Raw genomic sequence first — 26,025 nt, 5'->3', positions numbered from 1 at the left:
TGGGAGGAAACCAGAATACCTGGAGACACGGGGAGAATATACAAACTCCACACAGACAGTGACCCAAGCCGGGGATTTAACCTGAGTCCCTGACGCTGTGAGGTAGCAATGCTCAAAGTTGTGCCACCGTGCCACTCTAGTTTAGCCCTGCAGTTTAGTTAGAGGTTATACGGAGGTCAGCATATTGTAAATGACTTGAGCTAAGGCCTGTGCATAGCTCTTTTCTAGCACGTCTTTGTACTTTATTTCTACAACAGTTGCCAATCCAAAACTATTTTGTTAAGGATGCAGGAGAGGGTTCAGGCTGCTAGGGTAGGCACACAAACTAGTCCAAATTATCAAAAATAAAACAAAAGCACAGAGTTAAATCATTTCTGTTTTGTAATAGTAATTCTGGCTGTGGTGGTTGGAGGTCAATCGTCTCAGCTCCAGGACATCATTGTAGACTCACAGTAGTGTCCTAGGCACAATCACCTCAGTTGCTTCATCAATGACCTTCTCTGCATTATGAGGTCAGAAGTGAAGGTGTATGTTCAGCACAATTCATGACTTCTTAAGATACTGAAGTAGTCCTTGATCAAATGCAGCAAGACCTGGACAATATCCAGGCTTGGGCCAACAAGTGGCAAGTAACATCTGTAAGAACATAAGAACATAAGAAACAGGAGCAGGAGTAGGCCATCTAGCCCTTCGAGCCTGCCCCACCATTCAATAAGATCATGGCTGATCTGAAGTGGATCAGTTCCACTTTCCCGCTTTCTCCCCATAACCCTTAATTCCCTTGTCTATCAGAAACCTATCTACCCGTGACTTAAATATATTCAGCGAGGTAGCCTCCACCACTTCAATGGGCAGCGAATTCCAGAGATTCACCACCCTTTTAGTGAAGAATTTCCTCCTCTAAGCTGCCCCCCCCCCTTATCTTGAGGCTGCGCCCTCTAGCCCTGCTGTCCTTTCTGAGCGGGAAGAATCTCTCTACCTCTACCCTATCCATCCCTTTCATTATCTTATACATCTCTATAAGATCCCCCCTCATCCTTCTAAACTCCAACGAGTACAGACCCAGTCTATTTAGTCTCTCTTCATAGTCTAACCCCCTCATCTCTGGTATCAGCCTAGTGAACCTCCTCTGCATTCCCTCCAAGTCCAATATTTCCTTCCGCAAGTGTGGCGACCAAACTGCACACAGTACTCCAGCTGCGACCTCACCAGTGCCCTGTACAGTTGCAGCAAGACCTCCCTACTTTTATATTCTATCCCCCTCGCTATAAAGGCCAACATTCCATTTGCCTTCCTGACCACCTGCTGCACCTGCAGACTGGGTTTTTGCGACTCGTGCACAAGGACCCCCAGGTCCCTCTGCACTGTAGCATGCTGCAGCTTTTCGCCTTTTAAATAATAATCCCTCCTACTATTATTCCTGCCAAAGTGGATAACCTCACACTTGCTAACATTAGACTCCATCTGCCAGGTCCTCGCCCACTCGCTCAGCCTATCCAAACTTTCCACACCCTCCATGCAATTTGCTTTTCCACTCATCTTTGTGTCATCAGCAAATTTTGTCACCCTACACTCAGCCCCCTCCTCCAGATCATCTATATAAATGGTAAATAGCTGAGGCCCCAGCACCAATCCCTGCGGCACTCCACTAGTCACCAACTGCCAACCAGAATAGCACCCATTGATACCAACTCTCTGCTTCCTATTAGACAGCCAATCCTCTATCCACGCTAACACCTTACCCCCAACTCCGTGCACCTTAACCTTCTGTAGCAACCTTTTGTGAGGCACCTTACCAAACGCCTTTTGGAAATCTAAAAACAGCGTATCCACCGGTTCCCCTCTGTCTACCGCACTAGTCACATCCTCATAGAAATCCAATTTGTGCCAGACAATGACCACCTCCAACAAGAGAGAAAATCTAACCACTGTCCTTTGACATTAAATAGCATTCCCATCTCCCACAGTCGACATCCTAAGAGTTACCATTGGCTAGAAACTGACTAGCCATGTAAGTGCTGTGGCTACGTGAACAGGTCAAACACTGGGAATCCGGCGAGAGTAACTAACCTCCTGACTCCCCAGAGCCTGTCCACCATCGACAAGGCACAAGTCATAGTGTGATGGAATACTATCCACTTGCCTGAGTGAGGGCAACTCCAACAACACTTAAAGCTTGACACCATCCAGGGCAAAGCAGTTCTCTTAATTGGCAGCCATTCTACAAATATTCAACCCCTCCACCATCAACAAAGAGTGACAGCGGTGTGCACCATCTACAAGATGTACTGCAGGAACTCACCAGACTTCTTAGGCAGTACCTTCTGAACCCTTGATACTGACCATCTAGAATGTCTAGACAAGTAGCAGATACCTGGAAAAGCCACCAACTGGAGGTTCCCCTCCAAGCCTCCCACCATCCTGACTTGGAAATATGTCACCGTTCCCTCACTGTCGCTGGGGTCAAAATCCTGGAACTCCCTCCTTAACAGCACCGTGGGTGTACCTACACCACATCAACTGCAGCAATTCAAGAAGGCAGCTCCCATCACCTTCTCAAGGATGGGTGATAAATGCTGGCCCAGCCAACATCCTATGAATGCATTGAAAAGCAATTAAATTTTCCAATTCCTGATTCTATCCGCTTTGGATGTGTGTATTTTTATGAAATTAAAACATGTTCCCAATATCTGAAATATAAATGTGTCCAACCCTGCAGGGGCTTTAATGTATCCTCAATATTCCAAAAAATTATCAATAGGTGGGATTTTCCAGCCTTGGTTGTGGCATGTGAAATCAGAAAATTCAGATTGCAGCCAAAGGTTTGTTAAAAGAAGGATTACAATCTTTCCTTCCTGACTTTGGTGGTGGTTTGGCTTGCCCACCACGCCATGTTGGGTACCATATTTGTTTGTCTCCTGTTGTGGTGTAGGCGCACCCTCCTTGGCCTGAATAGCTGGGGTTTCTGGGATTACAGGAATGACTGGACAATCTAGATGCCTGGCTGATGTTCCTTCTCCCTGTGAGGGGTGCCAGAGCCCCACCCAGACTCCTGGAGAGAGACATCCACGTGGAGTGTGACCCTGCGAGTGCCTGATGACCATGTGAGAATTGGGAGTGAGAAGGTTGACTTACCCTGGCGGAGGGGAAAGGATCATTCATCCTTGCTTGGCACTGGATAGCGGTCCTCTGCTGAGCTGCATAGGCACTGACCACCCTGGCAACCTCTGCCTGGGCATTGGCAGTGAGCTTGGTGGGACAGTATGGTTGGCACAGGGGGCACAGTGTTAAGCACTGCTGCCCACAGCTCCAGAGACCTGGGTTCGATTCCCTTGGGTAAGTGTCTGTGCGGATTTTGCATGTTCTCCCTATGTCTGCATGGGTTTCCTCCGGGTGCTCTGGTTTCCTCCCACAGTCCAAAGATGTGCGGGTTAGGTGCACTGGCCGTGCTAAATTGCCCTTTAGTGTCCTGGGATGTGTAGGTTAGAGAGATTAGTGGGGTAAATATGTGGGATGATGGGGGTAGAGCCCAGGTGGGATTGTTGTCGATGCAGGCCCAATGGGCTGAATGGCCTCCCTCTGCATGGTAGAGATTCTATGCCCTGACATGGGTATTACGAACCTCCCGTCACTCCTGAATTGCCTAGAGGAGTGTTGCCAGTCACTGAACTTGGGAGTAAATGTTTTGTCTCTTGTGGGGGCCATTCTTTGCCTCAGTGGTTTTGGGGCTGCATGGAGTGAATGTGTGCACAGTTGCTGTTTAACTAAGGAGCCCGATACAACCTGTTGAGATAACGGTAGAGCAGATGAATTCCGGTCCACCCCGCCATGAGATACAACATTCTGCACCTTCTTGCATACACCATGAGGTGAAAAGCAGCAGCAGCAACCCACCCCACCTGCAGACAGGAACCATGCCAACTTTCCTACGCACCACTGCACCTTAGTCTCCAGAAAATTCTGCTCAGTATTTTTTCCGACATTTGATATATTGAGAACTTAAAAAAGAGATTGATGCTGATTGTTTTTAATATATTTTAGTTACAGATTCAAAAGCCTCCAGCACTGTGTGACTGGTGGTGAACCCTTCAATCCCGAAATGATGGAGAAATGGAAAGAACAGACGGGCTTAGACATCTACGAAGGATATGGCCAGACTGAGACTGTAAGTGCTTCAAGCTTGAGCCAACAAGTTTTGTACCTTTTAATGAAGGAAGGAAGAAAACCAACCAGCTTGGTAACAAAATAGAGGGTCCTGTAACTTAGGAAAATAAATCTTGAACCTTAAGAAACAGAACAAAGATAACCTTGAGACAGGAAGACAACCAAGAAGAGACTTTTATCAAGGTAGCATCAAGATAGTCAATGGCACTTGTTATGGTTCAGGTCAGTAACTCCAAAGTGTTATGGAGCCCGCCTGGATCTTAAGTTTTGCGTCTTGAATTAGGCTAAGATGAGCATGATATATTTCATTTCAGGTATGATTCAAATGAACCACTAGGGAGCTTTTATCAAACAAAGTTTATTTAAGAATATAGTTAACATGTATGAAAATAATTTATGTCAATTACAAATGAAAACAAAACAACCACAATAATGTATAACCCTTAACAAAGATCTAAGATGTTCCAATCAAACAAAAACTCCCTTTAGACAAAACCCTTCCTTAGGTTTAACACAGCAAAGACTAATGCTGACGTGATACTGGAATTGAGTCCTTTGGATGAAGTCTGCAATTCACTAGATAGACTCAGAACAGTTTGAAGTCAGAACAGCTTCCCAGAACACCAGGGAGAGACTCCTGGTCAAGCCACCAATAGCAGATTTTCTATTTTAAGATTGCTTTCAGCTAGCCAGCAAAACTTCACAAAACCAGGGAGAGAGAGAGTGAGAGAGACCGAAAGAGAAAATGCTGGAAAATCGCAGCATGACTGACAGCATGTGTAAGGAGAGAAAAGAGCTGATGTTTCGAGTCCAGATGATCCTTATTAAAGTAGAAAGAGTGCAAAAAAAGTTTACTAGGATGCTACTGGGACTTGATGCTTTGAGTTATAAGGAGAGGCTGGATAGACTGGGATTTTTTTCTCTGGAGCGTAGGAGGCTTGGGGGTGATCTTATTGAGGTCTATAAAATAACGAAGGGCACAGATCAGCTAGATAGTCAATATCTTTTCCCAAAGATAGGGGAGTCTAAATCTCAAGGGCATAGATTTAAGATGAGAGGGGAGAGATACAAATTGCCAGAGGGGCAGTTTTTTCACACAGAGAATGGTGAGTGTCTGGAACAAGCTGCCAGAGGTAGTAGTAGAGGCGGGTACAATTTTGTCTTTTAAAAAGCATTTAGACAGTTACATCGGTAAGATGGATATAGAAGGATATGGGCCAAATGTAAGCAATTGGGATTAGCTTAGGGGTTAAAAAAAAGGGCAGCATGGATAAGTTGGGCTGAAGGGCCTGCTTCCATGCTGTAAGCCTCTATGACTCTATGGGTCAAGTGACCCAGAGGTTGCAGGGGAACCGCCCCTACGGGCACTAGTGTGCTGGAGTGCAAGAAGTATAGTCCTTCAATAAACCCAATTGCTCCCGTGGCTTGTCTTTGGTGTCACTTCTTTGGAGCCACCTCCCCGGTAGTCTCAAACTTAACAAGAATCTACAAACATTCCTTCGGAGGAAGCAAGCTAAAAGGTAATAACAATGTCAGTAGTTAGTGAGCCCTACCCCACCCATTCAGAAGGTTAGGTTAATTGGCCATAATAAATTGCCCCTTAGTGTCAGGGGGACTAGAAGGGTAAATATGTGGGGTGACAGGGATAGGACCTGTGTGGGATTGTGCAGGCTCGAAGGGCCAAATGGCCTCCTTCTGCACAGTAGATACTATAATGATTCTATAATGACTCAGGAGCCTGCAGCAAGGTTAAAAGTGGGAGTTATGGGAGAAAAATTACTTCTTTTATCAAGCAGTACACAGACCATGGGTTAGCTAGGCCTGCATTCTTTTTATTCATTCATGGGATGTGGACATTACATTGGAGTCACATATAAGTTACATTAACGTTGCAGTAAACTTACTGTGAAATTCCGCTCATGAATAGCCAAAGCCTTCAACCAGATAAGAGAGTCTGGAACAGGCAACAGGTGGCAGTGGGAAAAATAGGCAGAAATGGGCCGAAGGGCCTCTTTCTGCACTGTAGGGTTCTATGATTCTATGAAATCATTAGATCTCATTATTCCCTTGCTGTCAGAGAATAGCTGTAATTGGCCAAGGTTGATAACATTTACTAAAAATGATTGACTTGTACTAATGATAATTGGTTTGTTTCTGACTGGGATGAGCCAGAAGGCAGGTAAAATGTCTTTTGGAAGATGTGTAATTGTATTGCCACAGTGATGTTACTTCAGACAAGTGTTGGACTGCCCAATCCTTCTGTCCCAGCGTACGTTGGTCAGTCAAGAACATCTTTCACCAGCTTGCTGTAGTCGTGAGTCTTTGTATTAGCTAAAGTTAAGCTCAATACTGAGCCTCTGAGAAAACACCTGCACCTTTGTTGTGGAAGTCTCCCCCCATATTGAATGGCCATCGGGCAGTTAAGTGGCCAGCGTGGGGCCTTCCCTGCGATAAAGGACCTCAGTGGCGGAACTCCCGCCTCCCGATAGCTGCCAGCCAGTTAGAGGCCAGCGGCCCTCCGTTGACATCAGTGCCACCGGGAGTGGTGGGAGCTGCTGGTAACACACCCACCCAAGGCCTATGTTTCTACGTCCTCCACTGACACCTGAAGTTACATTTCAAATGCATTGGTCAACTAAGATGTACCTGAGGTATATTTTCTTTTACTTTATGTTGTTTTGCACTCTTAAGCACTGTGATTACAATTAGCTTTGCTCTTATCCATAATTACCATTTTAGGTTTTGATCTGTGCAACATTCAAAGGCATGAAGATTAAGCCTGGTTCAATGGGGAAACCAGCTCCTGGATATGATGTGCAGGTCAGCACTGTCTTTAAAAACTCCCATTAATGATCCAAATCCTCAGCCGCAGTGATTATTGTTTCCCCTAGTACTCTGGGCACAAATTGGCTGCTGTGTTTCCAAGTTAACAAAAAGAAATTGCAGTGCATTAGTACAAAAAAAAGTTCCTATCACTTATCCTATTTCACAACAAAAAATAAGGTTTCTCATGTAGCCTCTGGTTCCTTTCAACTGGTACGCTCTGCTGACAGGCCCTGCTTCCATTAAAAATAGTTTTTGCTCACCAGTTTTATAAGACATGTGCCTTCACTGCATTCTCTCAAATACTGCAGCACTCTCTCAGTACTGCACTGAAATGCCACACTAGATAATTTACACAAACCCTCACAATTTTCTAACTCAGAGGTGAAACTACCACCAAATTGGCATGACCAAACTAAACTTTTGAGTGCCAAGCACAAAGAGAGAGTCTATCAAGGTCGATGTCACCCAAAATGCAAAGAACAGCACAGCACAGGAACAGATCCTCCAGACCACTGAGCCTGCGTCAATCACATTGTACTGTCTAGACCAACTGCCTGTATCCCTCGATTTCCCATCCGTTCATGTCTATCCAGATAAGTCTTAAATGTCACTGCCTCAACCACCTCACTTGGCAATGCATTCCAGGCCCCCACCACCCTCTGTGTGAAAAGCTTCACCCGCTCATCTCCACTGAACCTTTCCCCCCTTACCTTGAACTTGTGCCCCCTTGTTAATTGTCATTTCTACCCTGGGAAAAAGCTTCCAAATGTTCGCCTTATCTATGCCTCTCATAATTTTATAAACTTCTATCAGGTCACCCCACAGCCTCTGTCTTTCTGGGGAGAACAATTCCAGTTTATTTAATCTCTCTTCATAGTTCATACCCTCCATACCAGGCAACTTCCTGGTAAACCTATTCTGTTCTCTGTCCAAAGCATCCCCGTCTTCCTGGTAGTGTGGTGACCATAATTGGACACAGTATTCCAAATGTGACCTAACCTTAATATCTGCATGATAACCTTCACCCATGCAAGTTTATTTATCAGTGTAACTAGTAGGTTAACATTGCAATGAGGTTACTGTGAAAATTCCCTAGTCACCACACTCTGGCGTCTGTTCAGGTACACTGAGGGAGAATTTAACATGGTCAACGTACATAACCAGAATGCCTTTTGGACTGTGGGAGGAAACCTGAGCACCCGGAGGAATGCATGAAGGCACAGGGAGAACATGCAAACTCTACATAGAAAGTGACCCAAGCTGGGAATCAAACCCAGGTCCCTGGCACTGTGAGGCAGCAGTGCTAACTAACATGGCACCTTCCTAATGGGTTCCACCTGAACTTGCCTCAGGTTAAGTATGGGAAGGGCCCCTCACCTTAGGCAGGCACATGGAAAATTCACAGCTCAGTTATGTCATTGGTGCAGCAATGCCTATTTAACTTGAAACTGACAGAGTCTGTTGTGATGCTAAACCTGCTAGCAGGAAGATAACAGCATGGGGAGAAGAAGCAAAGGTCTTTTCAAAATTTCTGTGAGCATTCCTTCAGAAAACAGGAGCACCGCACAAAGAACAAAGAACAGTACAGCATAGGAACAGGCCCTTCGGCCCTCCAAGCCTGTGCTGATCAGATCTTGACCAACCACTTAGGTCCCTCTATTCCCCGTCTGTTCATTTGTCTATCCAGATAAGTCTTAAATGTCGCTAATGTATCTGCTTCAACCATCTCATTTGGCAGTGAATTCCAGGCACCCATCACCCTCTGTGTAAAAAATCCGCCACCCCCCCGCACGTTTCCATTGAATCTTTCCCCCCTTATCTTGAACTTGTGCCCCCTTCTAATTGTCATTTCTGCCCTGGAAAAGCTTCCAACTGTTCACCCTATCTATATCCCTCATAATTTTATAAACATCTATCAGGTCATCCCTCAACCTCTGTCTTTCCAGGGAGAACAATCCCAGCTTATTCAATCTCTCCTCATAACTAATACCCTCCATACCAGGTAACATCCTAGTAAACCTATTCTGTGTTCTCTCCAAAGCTTTTGTATCCTTCTGTAGTGTGGTGACCAGAATTAGATACCAAATGTGGCCTAACCAATGTTTTATATAACTGTAACATAATTTGCCAACTTTTGTACTTGATATCCCATCCCATGAAGGCAAGCATGCCATATGCTTTCTTCACCATCTTTTCCACCTGTGCTGCCACTTTTAAGGATGTGTGGACCTGTACTCCCAGATCTCTGTGTGTGTCTACGCTCCTGATGGTTCTGCCATTTATTTTATAGCTCCCACCCGAATTGAATCTACCAAAATGCATCACCTCACATTTGTCCAGATTAAATTCCATCTGCCATTTCTCCACCCAATTTTCCAGCCTATCTATATCCTGCTGTATTCTCTGACAATCTTCATCACTATCCGCAACTCTGCCAATCTCAGTATCATTCCCAAATTTGCTAATCGGACCAATTACATTTTCTTCCAAGCCATTTATATATATTACAAACAGCAGAGATCCCAGCACTGATCCTTGCAGAACACCATTAGGTACAGAGCTCCATTCAGAAAAACACCCTTCCACTGTTACGCTCTGTCTTCTATGGACAAGCCAGTTCTGAATCCATCTAGCTAGTTTACCCTGATCCAATTAGATGTAATCTTTTGCACAAGCCTGCCATGAGGGACCTTGTCAAACGCTTTACTAAAGTCCATGTGGACAATATCCACAGCCCTTTCCTCGTCAATCATTTTTGTCACCTCGTCAAAAAACTTAATTAAAATGACGTCCCTCGTACAAAACAATGCTATCTGTCGCTAACAAGACCATTCAGTTCCAAATATGTAAAGATCCTATCTCTAAGAATCTTCTCCAACAATTTTACTGTCACTGACATCAAGCTCACTGGCCTTTAATTACCCAGGTTATCCTTGCTACCCTTCTTAAATAACAGGACAACATTGGCTATCCTCCAGTCCTCTGGGACCTCACCAGTGGCCAACGGGGAAACAAAGATTTCTGTTAGAGGCCCAGCAATTTCATCTCTTGCCTCCCTCAGTAATCTGGGATAGATGCCTTCTGGCCCTGGGGATTTGTCTACCTTAATGCTTTTTAATTCACCTACACTTCCTCCCTCGTAATGATGACTTGTTCTAAAGGGTTTACACATCCCTCTGAGACACCATCAATCGACATGTCCCTCTCCTTTGCGAATACGATGCAATGTACTCATTAAGATTTCACCCAGTTTTTTTGGTTCTACACATAATTTCCCTCCTTTGTCCTTGAGTGGACCAATTCTTTCTCTAGCTACCCTCTTGTTTCTAATACACGTTTAAAATGCCTTGGGATTCTCCTTAATCCTGTCTGCCAAGGACATTTTGTGACCCCTTTTTGCTCTCCTGTTTGACCTCTTTTCTACTTTCCCTCTATTCTTCAAATGCGTCATCTGTTTTTGGATGTCTAGACCTCATTTATGCATCCTTTTTCTTTTTGACTAGACTCACAATTTTCTTGGTCATCCACGCTTCCTAAATTCTGCCTTTCCTGTCCTTCCTGTTCATAGGCACATGCCTGTCCTGCTCTCTGATCAACTGTTCCTTGAAAGACTCCCACATGCCAAATATGGATTTACCCTCAACAGCCTCTCCCAAACAACAGCCTCCAAATCCTGCCTAATCCGGTTGTAGTTAGCCTTCTCCCAATTTAGCACCTTAACCCTAGGACAACTCTTGCCCTTTTCCATCAGTATCCTAAAGCTTGCAGAATTGTGATCACTGTTCACTATGTATTCCCCCACTGCAACTTTGATGACCTGGCCAGGCTCATTTCCCTTATACTATGTCCAGTACAGCTCCCTCTCTAGTCGGACAATCCACATATAGTCCCCAAAAGCCTTCCTGAGCACACTGAACAAATTCCTCACCATCCGGATCCCTAGCCCTAAGGGATTTCCAGTCAATATGAGGAAAATTAACGTCTCCCACGACAACAACCCTATTATTTCTACACCTGTACAGAATCTGCTTACAAATCCGTTCTTTGACTTCCCATGGGCTGTTGGGGAGGCCTGTAATGTACCCCCATCGTACTGACTGCCCCCTTCACATTACACTTTACAGCAAACCTGAAAAATGGCACTCCTACTTAGCAAGCAATCCAAAAAGTATTTTACTGAAATGATTGTTTCTGTGATTATTTGCACATTTTTAAAATTCTTGTTGTTCTTGTTTCAGATTGTGGATAAGAAATGCAATGTGGTTCCTCCTGAAACAGAAGGTGAAATTGCCATTAAACTGAAGCCCGTTAGACCGTGTGGCCTTTTTACTGGATACATTGTACAGTAATCTTATTTCAAGCATTTCATTGAAATCTTTCTATATTATCACAACAAATAATTATGTCATGTACTTTATGTTCCTTGATGAATCTGACTTTCTTTAATTTAGTGAGGTGGCTTATTTAGTGATGACTTATGCAATGAAACTACCTTGAGATTTACCCAAATCATTTCAGTCGGGACTCCTAAAACCTGGAGTCGAGAGGATTCTTGCTATTTTTCCTGGAAGTGTAGCAAATATTTTCCTGTTAGTTCATAGAATCCATAGAATGCAGAAGGAGGCCATTTGGCCCATCAGGTCTGCACTGACTCTCCAACAGAGCATCATAACCAAGCCCACCCCCAACCTCTCCCTGTAACCCCACACATTTTCCCTGCTAATCCCCTAACTTATACATCTTTGGACATTAAGGGGCAATTTATCATGCCCAATCCACCTAACCTGCATATCTTTGGGTCACTGACTAGCAGGAGGGGTGTATATTTAATGTATGCCCTGCCATGCAGTGACCTCAATGGAGCTCTTGATACCAGCATGATTTTTATAAATGCGGGAAAACTCCCAAATCTCTTGCCTTGGTAATTTCATGTGCTTGGTGGGAAAATTTAAAAGGGAAGGTTAATGTTGGTCATTTGTAATTAGGGAGCTTGTCAAGTCTCTTTAAGAAATCTTACCTTGTAAAATAAGATGCCTGCTATGGACAGACATTTACTAGTATTACCGTAAAGCTGCAGTGTTCCAAAAAGAGGACAGTACAAAGGGTATCTTGATCCAAAATTGGTGAATACAAAAAACAAAGAAAATTACAGCACAGGAACAGGCCCTTTGGCCCTCCAAGCCTGTACCGACCATGCTGCCAGTCTGAACTAAAACCCTATACTCTTCTGGGGACCATACCACTCTATTAAACTTAAAGTTTTTTTTACTTTATTTATTTGTCACAAGTAAGGTTTACATTAACACTAGAATGAAGTTACTGTGAAAATCTCCTAGTCACCAAACTCTAGTGCCTGTTTGGTCAATGCACCTAACTAGCACGTCTTTCGGACTGTGGGACGAAACTGGAACAGCCAGAGGAAATTTACGCAGACACAGGGAGAACATGCAGACTCCACACAGATAGTGACCCCCAAGTCAGGAATTGAACCCAGGTCCATAGCATTGAGAGGCTGCAATGCTAACCACTGCGCCACCATACCACCCATACTCCCATCCTATTCATGTACTTGTCCAGACGCCTCTTCACAGTCACTATTGTATCCACTTCTACTACCTCCCCCCCGAGCGAGATCCAGGCACCCATCTCCTTTTGTGTAAAAAAAAAACTTGCCTCATACATCTCTTTTAAACCTTGCTCCTAACACCTTAAACCTGTGCCCCCTCATAATTGACTCATCCACCCTGGAAAAAAGCTTCCGACTATCCACTCTGTCCATGCCCCTCATAATCTTGTGGACTTCAATCAGGTCACCCCTCAACCTCCATCGTTCCAATACTCCAAGCAAAGAGCTTATTGCACTGCAAGCACTTGTAATGGAAAACAACCATCGAAAATGAAAACCACTTTCCCACAACACAAGTTTCACGGTGCCTCAGCAAAGCAACTAGAAGTAGTTCACTCATGCTATTATAAAATTCTAGTCAGCAAAATTTTTGGAGGGATTTTTGGGCTAAGAATCTACTATGTGGTAGATTTTGCATCTTCAAACATCCATCTGCCCATCGCATTACCTGCAGCCTCAAGACAATTCTTCTACCTCTCACATGCGGTTCAAGTCACCTGAAATTACAATGGTACTGGTGTCTTCAAAGCCGAGAATGCCCACTTTCTACTTCTGGTCCTGACATCTGTGGCCAAAGATGAAATTGTGATGCCTCCGTTATTTAAATCAGAGCCCTCAGCCCCTGGACACTGCCAGGCACTATCAAGAATGGCAGATCAGCCTAGTTATTATTTAAACTCTGTTCCGAGCAGAGTACAATAAGGTTTAGCATTAAGGACAGGGTGGTAAGTTTAAGAATGCATCCAAATTTTGTACAGATCTGATCCAGGGTCAACTCAGGTCTGTTGTGTTTCAAACAGCTTTCTAGTATCTTTAAGTTTATTTATGGTGGGTGACACAGCAGCACAGTGGTTAGCATTGCTGCTTCACAGCGCCAGGGACCTGAGTTCGATTCCTGGATTGGGTCAATGTTTGTGCACAGTTTGCACATTCTCCTACTGGGCGCTCCAGCTTCCTCCCACAGTCCAAAAGATGTGCTGTTTAGGTGCATTCGCCATACTAAAACTTTCCTTCAATGTACCTGAACAGTTGCCAGAGTGTGACGATTAGGGGGTTTTCATAGTAACTTCATTGCAATGTAAATGTAGGCCTACCTCTGACACTAATAAGTAAACTAAACTATTTATTAGTGTCGCAGTAGGCTTACATTAATAATGCAAATAAGCTACTGTGAAAATCCCCTAGTCACCACACTCTGGCGCCTGTTTGGGTACACTGAGGGTGAATTTAGCATGGCCAATGCACCTAACCAGCATGTCTTTTGGACTATGAAAGGAAACCAGAGCACCTGGAGGAAACCCACGCAGGCAGGGGGAGAATGTGCAAACTCCACACAGACAATGACCCAAGCTGGGAATTGAATCCAGGCCATTGGCACTGTGAGGCAGCAGTGCTAACCATTGTGCCACCCTTTGACACACTGGTATTATTCCCTAACTATGGAATGTAAAAATAATCAAGGTTCATCTTTAACTACCAAGTATATGGTTTTTAAAATATTATTAAATACGTTTGAACGTTGAGTTGTTTTGTTTGGTTGTTGCTAGGATGACCCAAAACGAACTGCCGCAGTCCTACGAGAAGACTATTACTTGACTGGAGACTGTGGCTTGATGGATGAAGATGGATACATCTGGTTCCTTGGAAGATCGGATGATGTAATCCTATCAGCTGGGTACAGTGATCCAATTACCTCCATTCTATTAACTCAATGTTTCATTATCACATAATTAAGAGGCTTATTAACGGCTTAGCATGGCCATTCTGTTATATTTTACATTACGAGAATCCTTGGCTGTTTGTTAATTTACTAAATACTACAAAAGACCCTGACTTAAAAATCAAGTAGTCCAATTTCAGTGAAGAATAAATGCCAGATTTTTTATCTTCTTGTAGATAATGGGGTGAATTTTTGCTGTCCCACCTACCACGGAAATCATAATGGGCGAGGGGTGGACCATGTAAAGGTCCATTGACCCCACGGGATTTTCCGCTTTCCGAATACGGCTGGTAAATCCTGCCCCAATGATTTTCTGTACTTGAGATGATTGGCTAACGAGGTTGGGCAATTTGTAAATAGACTAATGACAATGTAAACACTTCAATCTAAGAATGTAGCCCAATCCATCGCGCAAACCAGCCTGCCGTCCATTGACTCTATCTACACTTCCCGCTGCCTCGGCAAAACAGTCATCATAATTAAGAACCTCACTCACCCCGGACATTCTCCGTTCCACCTTCTTCCATCAGGAAAAAGATTCAAAAGTCTGAGGTCACATACCAACCGACTCAAGAACAGCTTCTTCCCTGCTGCCGTCAGACTTTTGAATGGATCTTTCTCTACACTTTAGCTCTGACTGTAACACTACATTCTGCACACCCGTTTCCTTCTCTATGAATAGTATACTTTGTCTGTGTAGCGTGTGAGAAACTATATTTTTCCAATACATGTGACAGTAAAATTAATCGAATTTAAAAAATGAATATTTAGAATATGTGTTTGTGAAGAGAGAGGATAATAAATACCCAAGAATCGTTTGCAAGGCTGGATATGTCAGGAACTTAACGTGTCGGTAAGAAACCTTTCCTATGAGGATGTGCATCGCAGTAACCAAAGGATGGTGTGAATTTCAACTGGGAAATTGAAGTGATTTCCTCCTTGGAGGAGAAAAGTCTATCTTGGTTCATAGCCAAGTGAAATAATGGGTGGTATTTTCCCACAGACTGCAAGAACAGGCAAGAAAAGCTGTGTGAAACTTGTAGATTTTACAGCCAGGATTCAGAGATCGGGGCTCTGTTTTTAAAGGATGTCCCAAGAGCAAAGTGAAAAAAGTGGAAAAAGCCTGCTTGCATTCAATCTATCTATACCCATCAAAATCTTATACACCTCTATCAAATCTCCCCTCATTCTTCTACGCTCCAGGGAATAAAGTCCTAACCTATTCAAACTCTCTCTGTAACTCAGCTTCTCAAGTCCCGGCAACATCCTTGTGAACCTTCTCTGCACTCTTTCAACCTTATTTACATCCTTCCTGTAACTAGGTGACCAAAACTGTACACAATACTCTAAATTCAACCTCACTAAGGGGCAATTTCTTAGCATGGCCAATCAACCTAACACACACATCTTTGGACTGTGGGAGGAAACCGCAGCACATGGAGGAAAGCCACGCAGACACGAGGAGAATGTGCAAATTTCACACAGACAGTGACCCAAGCATGGGAATTGAACCCAGGACCCTAGAGCCGTGAAGCAGCAGTGCTAACCACCGTGCTACTGTGCCACCCAAAAATATCACGGCTGATATTTTTCTCATCCCCATTGCCCTGCCTTTTCCTCATAACCCATGACCTCCTTATTAATCAAGAATCTATATATCTTTGTCTTAAAGACACCTGGCCTCCACAGCCTTCTGCAGCAAAAGGATCAACACCCCATTTGCAAGCATGAGCATGATCTGTCACACCACTTCTCTGGCATTGGGGCACCACCCCCCACCATTCTCAGTGCAGGTATAACTGCATTCCACCCCCCCCCCCCCCCCCCCCAACAATATAATTAGAATCTCCACAATGGGGTTCGTTCGAAGCTCCTGCTCTGGCACTGCCAGATTGGCTCTGCCAGGGTGTCTAACGATCCCGGAAGTAACAGCACCAAGCTGTTTAATGATATTTAAATGTATTGAATTGCATGGAAATTAGCTGAAGCTGATTATATCACCGGAGAGGGGGAGGGAAACCTCAACCTGAAATCTCACTGCCACAAATCCCATTAAGGCCCTCTCCCGGGATTCGTGCCCTTGGTGATCGGCCCTGAGAATCTCACCAATATTGAGAACCATAAGATAGAAAAACTTGTAGCTTGATACTGCAACAATTATTGGAGTTCAATTTTATCACCAATAAATTGTATTTAGCTCTGAAATACAAATTAGACCAGAGGCCTTTTCTTAATTCAATATATTGTGTGCCATAGTAATTGGAGATGATGGCCTAGTGGTACTATCACTAGACTATTAATCCAGAAACTCAATGTTCTGGACACCCCGGTTCAAATCCCACCATGGCAGTTGGTAGAATTTGAATTCAATTTTTAAAAAAAATCTGGAATTACGAATCCACCGTGAATCGATTGTCGGAAACCCACTAATGCTCTTTCGGGAGGGAAATCTGCCGTCCTTACCCGGTCTGGCCTACATGTGATTCCAGAGCCATAACAATGTGGTTGACTCTCAGTTGCCCTCTGACTAAGGGCATCTAGGGATGGGCAATAAATGCTGGCCAGCCAGCAATGCCCATGTCCAATAAATTTAAAAAAAGATTAGGGTGTGCGATAATATTTTCTATCATTTAGTTCCTGCAGGTGATCATTCTCTCAGCCCACTCTTGATCTCCTGCCAGCAACAGGTTCAAGAGTTTTTTTAAAAAGTAGTTGCGGAAAACAAGATGTTGTATTACAGATGCTTTAATGTAAGCCAATGCTCCAAGTAATGTGACTCCGTTATATTAAAAATGTCACAGGTACCGTGTTGGACCAGTTGAAGTAGAAGATGCATTGATAGAGCATCCAGCTGTGACAGAGTCAGCTGTGGTTAGCAGTCCCGATCCAACCAGAGGAGAGGTATGCTTAGAAACCAACACAGATTTAATCAATCTCATCCAATAGCAGATTGATTTTAAAAAGACAGATCCATCAGTACAATTTAACTCCAAACAAAATCACACTGAAAACTTAGTGGAAATTTTATCTGGGAATCGGGATATCTGGAAATTTTATCTGGCAGGCGGTCCAACTCTTTGTTATTTTTAAGTTACAAATTCTGGGCAGTATTATTGTTCTATAACTTGGCCCTTCACAATACAACTAATTGAAATTTTCCCATTACCAATATACCTTGGTGGTAATTAAGGGTTATGGGGAGAAAGCGGGAAAGTGGAACCGATCCACTTCAGATCAGCCATGATCTTATTGAATGGGGGGGCAGGCTCGAAGGGCTAGATGGCCTACTCCTGCTCCTATTTCTTATGTTCTTATGTAATATCACATTAATCCAGAAAACTTACTAATATCCTGGGGACCCGGGTTTGAATCCCGCCACAGCAGATGGTGGAATTTGAATTCAATAAAAATTACCTGGAATTAAGAATCTACTGATGACTATGAAATCGTTGTTGATTGTCAGGAAAAACCCATCTGGTTCACTAATGTCCTTTAGAGAAGGAAATCTGCCGTCCTTGCCCAGTCTGGCCTACATGTGACTCCAGATCCAGAGCAATGTGGTTGACCCTCAACTGTCCTCTGGCCAGCTAGGACTGGCCAGTAAATGCTGGCCAGCCAGCGACCCCCATGTCCCTCGAATGAATAAAGAAAATATATCTAATGATCTTCAGTGGGACAGTCACATCTTATTTTCCCTGTTGAAAAGAACTTTTCTTCTTTTAAGGTTGTGAAGGCATTCATCGTTCGAAGTCCTGCTTATACCTCATGTGATCCTGACAAGCTGATTAAAGAATTACAAGAACATGTTAAAAAAGTCACAGCACCGTATAAATACCCAAGAAAGGTCTGTATTTTACCTCTCCTGATTTCCTGGATGAGAATGACAGCTATTAAACAGCTTGGGTATAGTTCTTGCAAGATTAGTCATCCCGATAAAATGGTGAATGGCAGCAAGTCATCGTAGCATTGTAATTTTTTATATTATAGGCTACTCCATGCGTTAATAGCAGTGTATAAGCCAGTTGCAATTTCCTAAAAGACAGGTGATTTTTCCATATTTTAAGTTTATTTATTATTGTCACAAGTAGGCTCACACTGTTCGGGTACATTGATGGAGAATTGAGCATGGCCAATGCACCTAACCAGCACTTCTTTCGGACTGCGGGAGTAAACCAGAGTGTCCAGAGGAAACCCACAGAGACACAGGGAGAACATGCAGACTCTGAACAGTGACCCAAGCCGGGAATTGAACCCAAGTCCCTGGCACTGTGAGGCAGTAGTGCTAACCACTGTGCTGCCAAATCACAAAAAAATCCCCATCTGGTTCACTAATGTCCTTTAGGGAAGGAAATCTGCCGTCCTTACCTGGTCTGGCCTACACATGACTCCAGAGCCACAGCAATGTGGTTGGCTGTCAACTCATAGAGTCATTGAGATTTACAGCAGGGAAACAGGCCCTTCGGCCCAACTTTTCCATGCTGCCTTTTTTTTTAAAACCCCTAAGCTAGTCCCAATTGCTCACATTTGGCCCATATCCCTCTATACCCCTCTTACCCATGTAACTGTCTAAACTGCCTGCTGTTCAAGGGAAATCAAGGATGAGCAATAAAGTTGTTCTTTCCAGTGTCACCCAAAGGTTCCATGGGGTTGCTTCTTCTTCCCACCCACCCCCCCTTTTGCTCATATCACCATGCCACCCAGTGTGATGTGTTATGAATTTCTACACAGCGAAACCCGTAAATTACAAACACCGTAGGGGCTGACTGGCTGTCTTCCTGTATTGGAGGTATCCTTATTTTCAAAATGGTCTTGATAAGAAGAGTACAAAAAATTATTAGAATGGAGAGTTCTTAATCAACTATCCATAGAAGCATAGAATCCCGACAGTGCAGAAGGAGGCCATTCAGCTCATCAAGTCTGCACCGACCACAATCCCACCCAGGCCTAATCCCCGTAACCCGACATATTTATCCTGTTAATCTTCATGACACTAGGCTCAATATAGCGTGGTCATCAACCTAACCCGCACATCTTTCAGATTGTGTGAGGAAACCGGAGCACCCAGAGGAAACCCAGGCAGACACGGGGCGAATGTGCAGACTTTGCACAGATCCAAGCTGGGAATCGAACCCGGCTCCCTGGCGCTGTGAGGCAGCAGGGCTAACCACTGTAACCACAGTTAACCAGTGTAACCACTGCCACCTTGGTGGCAGCATGACCTCTATACTTGGGATGGTTGCATGCAATCTCAGGAGATCAGGCAAAGTTTTGCAGCTTTGTCTGCTGGCTACAGCTGCCCATCCCCACAAAAATAGTTCATTTCACAAAAAACCACTGCTGCCTCCCATAAACTGCATGCCCCACTTTTTTAAAGTCGGTAATAAAATATTTGGTGCATTGAAAGCTGTCTGTACTTCATAATTGGCAAATACCCATGATTTCAGAGAGCCTTTTGTATATTTCACTGTTACTTGGGTCTCTCAACCTGTGCAAGTTCCTTGGTTTCAGTGAGCGCAGCAACAACAAATTCAAAGAAAATCCCCAGTCCAGGGTCAGTTTCCATGTTGTATATCTCTTTGACTCTAAATGCCATTGTCGACAATTCTATTCTGCCATTGATTGAATGGTTAGCACTGTTTCCTCACAACTCCAGGAGCAAGGTTCAATTTCGGACTTGGGTGACTGTCTTGGGTGGGGTCTGAAGGTTTTCCCCACACAGGTATGTGTTTTCTTCGAGTGCTCTGGTTTTCTCCCACAGACCAAAGATATGCAGGTTAGGTGGATTGGCCATGCTAAATTGCCCCTTAATGCCCCAAGATGTGTAGGTTAGATGGGATTGGTGAATGTGTGGGGTTACAGGGATAAGGTGGGGAGAAGTCCTGGGTAAGACACTCTGTCATCAAGTCGGTGCAGACTCAATGGGCTGAATGGCCTCTTTTGCACTGTAGGGATTCTATGATTCTCTTTGATTGCACACACAAACAGTCATACTGAATACTGCAATACTAAATAAGCTTATTGGATTTGTAATTTAGAAACATTAACAAATGAACTTGTTGAATTTTAAGAAAATGAGGCATAATAGCTAAGTATCCACATAGATAGTTAAATATAGTAGTTGCATAGGTCTGCAACCTGACCAATGACATGTTAGCCTGCTAGATGGGATAAAATTAGATTAGATAGTTGTTACTGGCAAATTTCTAAAATTTGAATCAGTGCAGTACACCCAATGGTGCTGATAGTGTTTGCCATTTACATTCTTGGAAAGATTTAAACTTATAGTATGGCAAGTCTCCTGAGACAACACCTTCCAAATCCATGACTACTTCCATCCAGAAGGGCAGATAACAAGGAACACCACCACCTGGAAGTTCCCCTCCAAGTCACTCACCATCTTGATTTGGAAATATATCATCGTTTCTTCACTGAATCAAAATCCTGGCAATCACTTCCTAACAGCGCTATGGGTATACCTACACCACTGACACTGCAGCAGTTCGAGAAGGCAGCTCACCACCACCTTCTCAAGGACAATTAGAGATGAGTAGTAAATGCTGGCCTAGCCAGCAATACCCACATCCCAGGTGCAGCAGGCAGTCAAGAACATAAGAACATAAGAAATAGGAGCAGGAGTAGGCCATCCAGCCCTTCGAGCCTGCCCCGCCATTCAATAAGATCATGGCTGATCTGTCGCTGCTCAGTTCCACTTTCCCGCCCTCTCCCCATAACCCTTAATCCCCTCTCCTATCAAAAACCCATCAACCCGCAAATGATATGTTGGCCTTCATTGTGAGAGGTCTTGAGCACAGGGATGTGTTGTTGTAATTATACAGGACCTTGGTGAGGCCATACCTGGAATATTGTCTGCAGTTTTGGTCTCCTTTTCTGAGGAAGGATTTTCTTGCTCTCGAGGGAGTGCAGCGAAGGTTTACCAGGCTGATTCCAGGGATGGCGGCACTGATGTATGAGGAAAGATCAACTAGGTTAGGATTGTTTTCACTGGAGTTTAGATGAATGAAGGGGGAATCTCATAGAGACATAAAATTCTAACAGGGCTGGACAAGGTAGATGCAGGGAAGATGTTCCCAATGGTGGGGGAGTCCAGATCCAGAAGGGTTTACAGTCTGAGGATACAGGGTAGACTATTTGGGATGCAGGTGAGGAGACACTTCTTCACCCAAAGAGTGGTGAGCCTGTGGAATTCATTACCACAGGAAGTAGTTGATGCCAAAACATTGAATGTATTCAAGAGACAGCTGGATATAGGACTTGGAGCGAATGGGATCAAAGGTTATGGGGAAAAAGCAGGATTAGGCTATTGAGTTGGACAATCAGCCATGATCGTAATGAATGACAGAGCAGGCTCGAAGGACCGAATGGCCTCTTCCTTCCACTATCTTCTGTGTTTCTGCTTCTATAAATTAGTCTTTTTAATCTATTATGTTTTATTTTAGTACAACGAAAGGAATTATTAAATGGATTTCTGAGTACATTAATGGGCTGTATTCAACAGCTTTCATTTGTACTGATTAGGTTAAGATACTTCGCATCAAATAAATAAATGACATTTCTTACTCAGATTATGTCACACAAGTATTAGTCTTCCCATGTGGAAGTACAGTGATCAGCAAAATAGTCCTTTTCACCAAATGATGAGATTTAACTCTTTTTCCCCTCAGTAAGATCCATTTAAGTATTAACTGTTCAATATAAATACTGTATCCGATCAAAACATCTGAGCAAGATACCAGCAAAGGTCAAAACGCAAAGCAATCTCTTCGGCAAACTTGCTGCCTCCTTATAGGGTGCTCAAACCTTAATGTGTCAACTCTTGCCACCATCTGACTAGATTACTGTGCCTCAGTATCGTACAATCTATCACATACCAGTCTTGTAGATACCCAGGTTAACACAACAATGCATATCATCTTGGGTACCCCCCAAACAACTCAATTCACAGGCTGTCAGTGCTGAGCAACATCCCACCCCTTTGCATAAGGAGAGAGATTGCAACAAGGAAGTTCCTGGAGAAGGTTTACGTCAATCCAAGCCTACTGCGACAGAACAACCTCACCAATCAACCTATTGCTCGCCTCCCATCAGGCCAGCCCATATGTCTAAGGCCATCGTGCCAAGGAACAACAGCAGATGTCCTATGGCAACAGCAGCAATGGAACCATTAAAAACCACTTCCTCATCACAGATCCAACAGCCTACCCGCCCAGCTCCAACCTGCCACGCCAACATTGGGCATTCCTCAACTGTTTCTTCACTGGTCAAGGGCTTTGTGCAGCAAATCAGCAGAAGTGGGGCTTTGCAGGGAATGCGTACCACAGCTGTGGGCACCCCAATCAATCCCTTACAAATGTTTGCCAAAATTTAAATTGACCAAGGGGTGGTGATCACCTAGTGGTATTATCACTAGACAATTAATCCAGAAACTCAGCTAATGTTCTGGGGACCCAGTTTTGAATTCCTTCATGGCAGATGGTGGAAATTGAATTCAATACAAAAAAACCTTGGAATTAAGAATCTACTGATGACCATGAAACCATTGTCGATTGTTGGAAAAACCCATCTGGTTCACTGATTTCCTTTAAGGAAGGAAATTTGCTGTCTTTATTTGGTCTGGACTATATGCGACTTCAGAGCTACAGTGATAGGGTTGACTCTCAACTGCCTTCAGGCAGCTAGGGGTGGGCAATAATAATGGGCCTGCCAGTGACGCCCATGTCCCATGAATGAATTTTAAAAAGTTCTTACTAAAGACATATAAGTGTTCTGAGCTCTCACGAATCATGGACTATCTTTCTGTTTCCCCACAGATTGAATTTGTGAAGGAGCTGCCCAAGACCATTAGTGGCAAAGTCAAAAGAAGCGAGTTACGAAAAAAAGAATGGGAAAAAGAAATGGAAACTTAAACCATCCTTGTACAGTGTCATGAAGTGGAACGATTAATAAGACGCAAAACATTTAATTCAACTAATCTTATGATAATATGAATTATGTTAACTGATTTATTACAAGAGATAAACATAATATGGGTTTATTCAAGATGCTAAATAAGACAGGGCAGTATGGTGGCACCATGGTTAGCACCACTGCCTCACAGCACCAGGGACCTGGGTTCGATTCCTGGCTTGGGTCACTGTCTGTGTGGAGTTTGCACATTCTCCCTGTGTCTCCATGGGTTTCCTTCGGGTGCTCTGGCTTCCTCCCACAGTCCAAAGATATGTGGATTAGGTGAATTGGCCATTCTGAATTGAGCCTTACTGGTAAATACATGGGGTTATGGGGATAAGGCCTTGGTGGGATTGTTGGTGGTGCAGGCTGGACGGGCCAAATGGTCTCCTTCTGCCCTGTATGGATTCTGTGAGATGTGTTATAAACTTGTAAGATGTCCTTTTCACTGTCATCAATAAAAAACACAAACGAAGAGTGGTACACACGCCCTTCACTGTTTTTCTGCCCCAAGTGGTAAGATATTATTAAGTTTAATTTTATTTATTAGTGTCACAAGTAGGCTTACATTTATACTGCAGTGCAGTTACTGCAAAAATCCCCTATTGCTATAGTCCAAGAGATTTCATACTTTGAACCATAGCCCATTTTCTAGTGGCCACGTGTCACAGAAATAATGTGTTTTGTTTTTATTGGCCATGATCAATATGTTTTGTATGTGAAAGATGTTTCTTATCCTCAGTGTTGGTCCCAATGTAGACAATCCCAGCAACAAGCTTTGGGAGTTTTTAACATATACATAATCACACACTTGCCCCTGAGGCTTAAAATACATTTCATTCACTTGATTCAAACACATGTACAATTACACCCACACAGATATTAAATGCAGGTGAAGGCAAAACAATACAACTTATGATTGTCTGTCTCTTGTGTGCCAGGAATGTAGTTTCTTAGATGAGTTGATGCTTTGGTTAAATTGAAGGTGTTGTAAAACAAGATTTCTTGTAGTTAAATGTCCAGGAGTTGATGCTCAGCTGAACTTCAAGTTGAGAATCTGTTGGAGATGGACTAGAGAAAAAGTCCTCCTCCCACTTTCAAGTTATTGCTGTTTATTACCCTGGTTGTAGCTAATTATATGGCTTTCTGATGGAACTGTCTCTGCGGAATAGCTTCTTGCTGTTGTTATTTTAAAGCAGGCAACAAAATGGCTTCCACATTGAGTGGCTTATACAAGTTCGAAGCCCTTTTTTTCACAAAATGGGATGTTGGATTGATATTTGACACCTTAAAATTCACCTGCGTCAAACACACATGGTGAAACAAAAAGGGGAGCTGGCTGAAATGCGGCAGTTCTTTTGCTGATTTGTCCATCTTTAAACAAAAAGATGTGTGAATTCTCTGGATGGTTGTGAATGTCATATTTAATTCAGTTGAGACTGTCTGGAGGTTGAAATACCAAAGGTCACATGGTTTTCAGCAGCCATTTTAATATTCTGTTTAAAGTATTAACCATGTTAACACTATACTGGAATATGACACTATATGTAACAGTATGGAAATTGCTCACCTTGTAACCAGTGGAGAAGAACTACATATGGTGGCACAGTGGCACAGTGCTTTGCACCGCTGCCTCACAGCACCAGGGACCCAGGTTCGATTCCCAGCTTGGGTCACTGCCTGTGTGGAGACTGCACGTTCTCCCCATGTCTGCATGGGTTTCCTCCAGGTGCTCCGGTTTCCTCCCACAGTCCAAAGGATGTGCCAGTTAGGTGCGTTGGCCATTGGGAAGGTGCCATGTTTTCAGTCGTGGCACAATGGTTAGCACTGCTGCCTCACAGCACCAGGGACCTGGGTTTGATTCCCAGCATAGGTCACTTTCTGTGTGGAATCTGCACATTCTCCCCGTATCTGCGTGGGTTTCCTCCGCATGCTCCCATTTCTTCCCACAGTCTAAAGGATGTGTTGGTTAGGTACATTAGCCACGCTAAATTCTCACTCAGTGTACCCGAACAGGAACAGGAGCATGGCAACTAGGGGATTTTCACAATAAGTTCATTGGAGTGTTAAAGTTAACCTACTTGTAACTAATAAATAAACTTTCAATAAACATTGGCCTTATATTCAAATTAAAAAAGTATAACCACATTTAAGTTTATTTCAAGTGAAATTTGAAACAGTATTGCTTTTTGAATTAAGCTTTATGCAATATATGGCTATGCATTGAATGGGAGAAACAGAATTCTTTCCATCTTAATAATAGCCAGTAATGTGGTTATCAATTATTGGCCATATGATTTACAAACAAGGATTGCTGAGGTCAGCTTCAAAACCCATTTTGTATGTAATTTTATCTTGCACAAAATGAGACTCAGTGGGAATTGGGGGAAAACACTGCACTAGTTGTAGTCAGACCTGGCCCATAGGAAGATGGCTGTGGTTGTTGGAGGTCAATATCTCAGTCCCAGCATATCCTTGCAGGAATAACTCAGGGTAGTTTCTTAGGCCCACCCATTTTCAGCTACTTTCATGATAGTCCCTTCATCACAGGGTCAGAAGTGGGGATGTTCACTGATGATTGCACAATGTTCAGCATCATGCGCTTAAAATACATTTTAAGACACTGAAGCAGTCCGTGTTCTTATCCAGCAAGACCTGGACAACATTCAGGCTGATAAGTGACAAGATACATTGATGCCACACAAGTGCCAGGCAATAACCATCT

The 26,025-nt window shown here is 43.6% G+C and overlaps 1 protein-coding gene across 2 annotated transcripts in view; it reads left to right on the top strand.

Annotated features, from left to right (window-relative positions):
- LOC145355072 (acyl-coenzyme A synthetase ACSM3, mitochondrial-like) overlaps window positions 1-23,300 on the top strand; it is a 39,176-nt gene extending 15,876 nt beyond the window's left edge. Inside the window, exons 7-13 of one of the 2 annotated variants that reach the window (XM_080206902.1) lie at window positions 4,042-4,165; window positions 6,904-6,984; window positions 11,229-11,330; window positions 14,164-14,291; window positions 17,138-17,237; window positions 18,061-18,180; window positions 23,165-23,300. In XM_080206902.1, coding sequence (XP_080063028.1) covers window positions 4,042-4,165; window positions 6,904-6,984; window positions 11,229-11,330; window positions 14,164-14,291; window positions 17,138-17,237; window positions 18,061-18,180; window positions 23,165-23,260 — 751 coding nt within the window. In that variant the 3' untranslated portion in view covers window positions 23,261-23,300. Of the gene's footprint in view, window positions 1-4,041; window positions 4,166-6,903; window positions 6,985-11,228; window positions 11,331-14,163; window positions 14,292-17,137; window positions 17,238-18,060; window positions 18,181-23,164 lie in introns of those variants that run through there. The other variant, XM_080206903.1, reaches the window with a different exon arrangement.
- The last annotated feature ends 2,725 nt before the right edge of the window (window positions 23,301-26,025 follow it).

This window comes from Carcharhinus amblyrhynchos, chromosome 18 (genome assembly GCF_965287045.1).
Source record: "Carcharhinus amblyrhynchos chromosome 18, sCarAmb.v2.hapA, whole genome shotgun sequence".
In the NCBI taxonomy this organism is placed as follows: Eukaryota; Metazoa; Chordata; class Chondrichthyes; order Carcharhiniformes; family Carcharhinidae; genus Carcharhinus; species Carcharhinus amblyrhynchos.
This window is presented reverse-complemented; position numbering and strand designations above follow the sequence as displayed.